The sequence below is a fragment of the Colobus angolensis genome, unplaced genomic scaffold (genome assembly GCF_000951035.1).
Source record: "Colobus angolensis palliatus isolate OR3802 unplaced genomic scaffold, Cang.pa_1.0 Scaffold144, whole genome shotgun sequence".
Taxonomy (NCBI): domain Eukaryota; kingdom Metazoa; phylum Chordata; class Mammalia; order Primates; family Cercopithecidae; genus Colobus; species Colobus angolensis.
Window position 1 is genome coordinate 1,184,142 of NW_012114533.1, and position 2,119 is coordinate 1,186,260.

At 45.2% G+C, this 2,119-nt stretch overlaps 1 protein-coding gene across 1 annotated transcript in view; it reads left to right on the plus strand.

Moving 5' to 3' along the window:
- The window catches only part of LOC105507115 (chromosome unknown open reading frame, human C10orf76), a 218,950-nt gene that overhangs the window by 41,876 nt on the left and 174,955 nt on the right, over positions 1-2,119 (plus strand). Inside the window, exon 13 of the mRNA XM_011935493.1 lies at positions 995-1,088. Within this exon, the coding sequence (XP_011790883.1) occupies positions 995-1,088 (94 nt within the window). The remainder of the gene's footprint in view (positions 1-994; positions 1,089-2,119) is intronic.

Consider the following 2,119-nt stretch of genomic DNA (forward strand, 5'->3'; position numbering starts at 1 on the left):
ACCATGTTAGCCAGGATGGTCTCGATCTCCTGACCTCGTGATCCACCTGGCTCGGCCTCCCAAAAGTGCTAGGATTCCAGGTGTGAGCCACTGCACCCAGCTGAATAGTTCTTTTTATAGTACCTGGTATCCCCTTGACTCATCTACATCTACTAGACAATTATGTGGTTATCAGAACAGCCTATTGATGTGTTTTCGGTTGATCTGATGAGATCCCAGGTCTGGATGGGATTGCAAATGTTCTCTGCTCTCTTGTAGAGTAATCCTGTATATTTGTTTACCCCAGTTTTTTTTTTTTTTTAATTTCTGTGGTGCCACAGAAAAACTTACTTAATGGAAACCTAGTTGCTTAAGATAAATTAGCACACAGAGCTTATTAGAGATTAGCAAGCATCAACTGTAATCAAGTACTCATGAGAGCTAAATGCAGAAGTAGTCCCTCCTCAGTGAGCTTTCTTTCTTTTTTTGAGACAGAGTCTTGCTGTGTCACCAGGCTAGAGTGCAGTGGCGTGATGTCGCCTCACTGCAACCTCTGCCTCCTGGAGTCAAATGATTCCCCTGCCTCGGCCTTCCGAGTAGCTGGGACTACAGGCATGCACCACCATGCCCAGCTAATTGTTTGTATTTTAGTAGAGATGGGGTTTCACCATGTTGGCCAGGATGGTTTCGATCTGCTGACCTCGTGATCTGCCCGCCTCGGCCTCCCAAAGTGCTGGGACTGTAGATGTGATCCACCGTGCCCAGCCTCAGTGAGCTTTCTAATTATGAGACTAGGGGCACAGTGGCATACATCTGTAGTCCCACCTACTCAGGAGACTGAGGCAAGAGAGCACTTGATCCTAGGATTTTGAGACCAGCTTGGACAACATAGCAAGATGCTGTCTCAAAACAAAATTATAAGGTCTGGAATACCAGTCCTTATTGGTATTAGGCACTTGATACTCAGGCAGAACTGGATTTTCTGTTTTCTTACACATCTGTGTATCTTTTTCAGAGCCATCCAGAAATGGGCTTGGTGATGACCCCTGTCAGTCCTGCTCCTGCAACCCCAGTCACACCACTTGGGACTACACCACCTTCCTCTGATGGTGAGCCCACCACCACTTTGCTTTTCTTGATTAATATGATCTTAGATCTCTCAGAGTGAGCATAACTGTGCTGAACAAAGAACGTAGTTGTTAATTTTTTCCACTAAATTTGTCTGTAGTACTATCCTTCAGGCCTCCTAAATTTCCAAAGAAAACTTTGGAAAAAGACAGTCAAGTGATTTTCTCTGTAAAATAAGCTTACATAACTCTAGCTTTTCCTCCTCAGGGAGTAGTTGTAGAGGCATGGAGTGTTAGACCTGAAAGGTCAGTAATGCCTGTCCTGCCACACTCTCAGGGTCCTTGTGAGGCTCAGATGAGATATTTTGTGAAAAATGCCACTTTGTGATTATAAAGCACTGAAATGAATGTAAAATAGTAATGTTATCTGATGTTACCATTTGATCAGTGAGGGAATTGAGGCCAGAGAAATGAAGCAGTTTGCCTAAGATCAGTGATAGTGGAGACTGATAACCCAAACATGTGAGCAGGATCTTATCTATTTTGTTTACTACTATATGCTCAGCATAGTGCCCAGCATGGTACTTGCTTAATAAATATTTGTTGAATAAATGAGTGAGAATGGAACCTGGCATTCACTCACTGTATGTGTCTATCAGCCACTCGCAGTTGGAAATGACAGGCTTTGAGTGTATTATAATTGGGAGTTTGGTGGATATGTAAGATCTCTCTCCCTCAAAACAACAACAGTGAAAATTTCCCCTTCATAAATCTTATGGCTGGAACCTAAGAAAAAGGCAACAGAGGCCGGGTGCAGTGGCTCAAGCCTGTAATCCCAGCACTTTGGGAGGCCGAGATGGGCGGATCACGAGGTCAGGAGATCGAGACCATCCTGGCGAACATGGTGAAACCCCGTCTCTACTAAAAAATACAAAAAAACTAGCTGGGTGAGGTGGCGGGCGCCTGTAGTCCCAGCTACTCGGGAGGCTGAGGCAGGAGAATGGCGTGAACCTGGGAGGCAGAGCTTGCAGTGAGCCAAGATCGCACCATTGCACTCTAGCCTGGGCGACAGA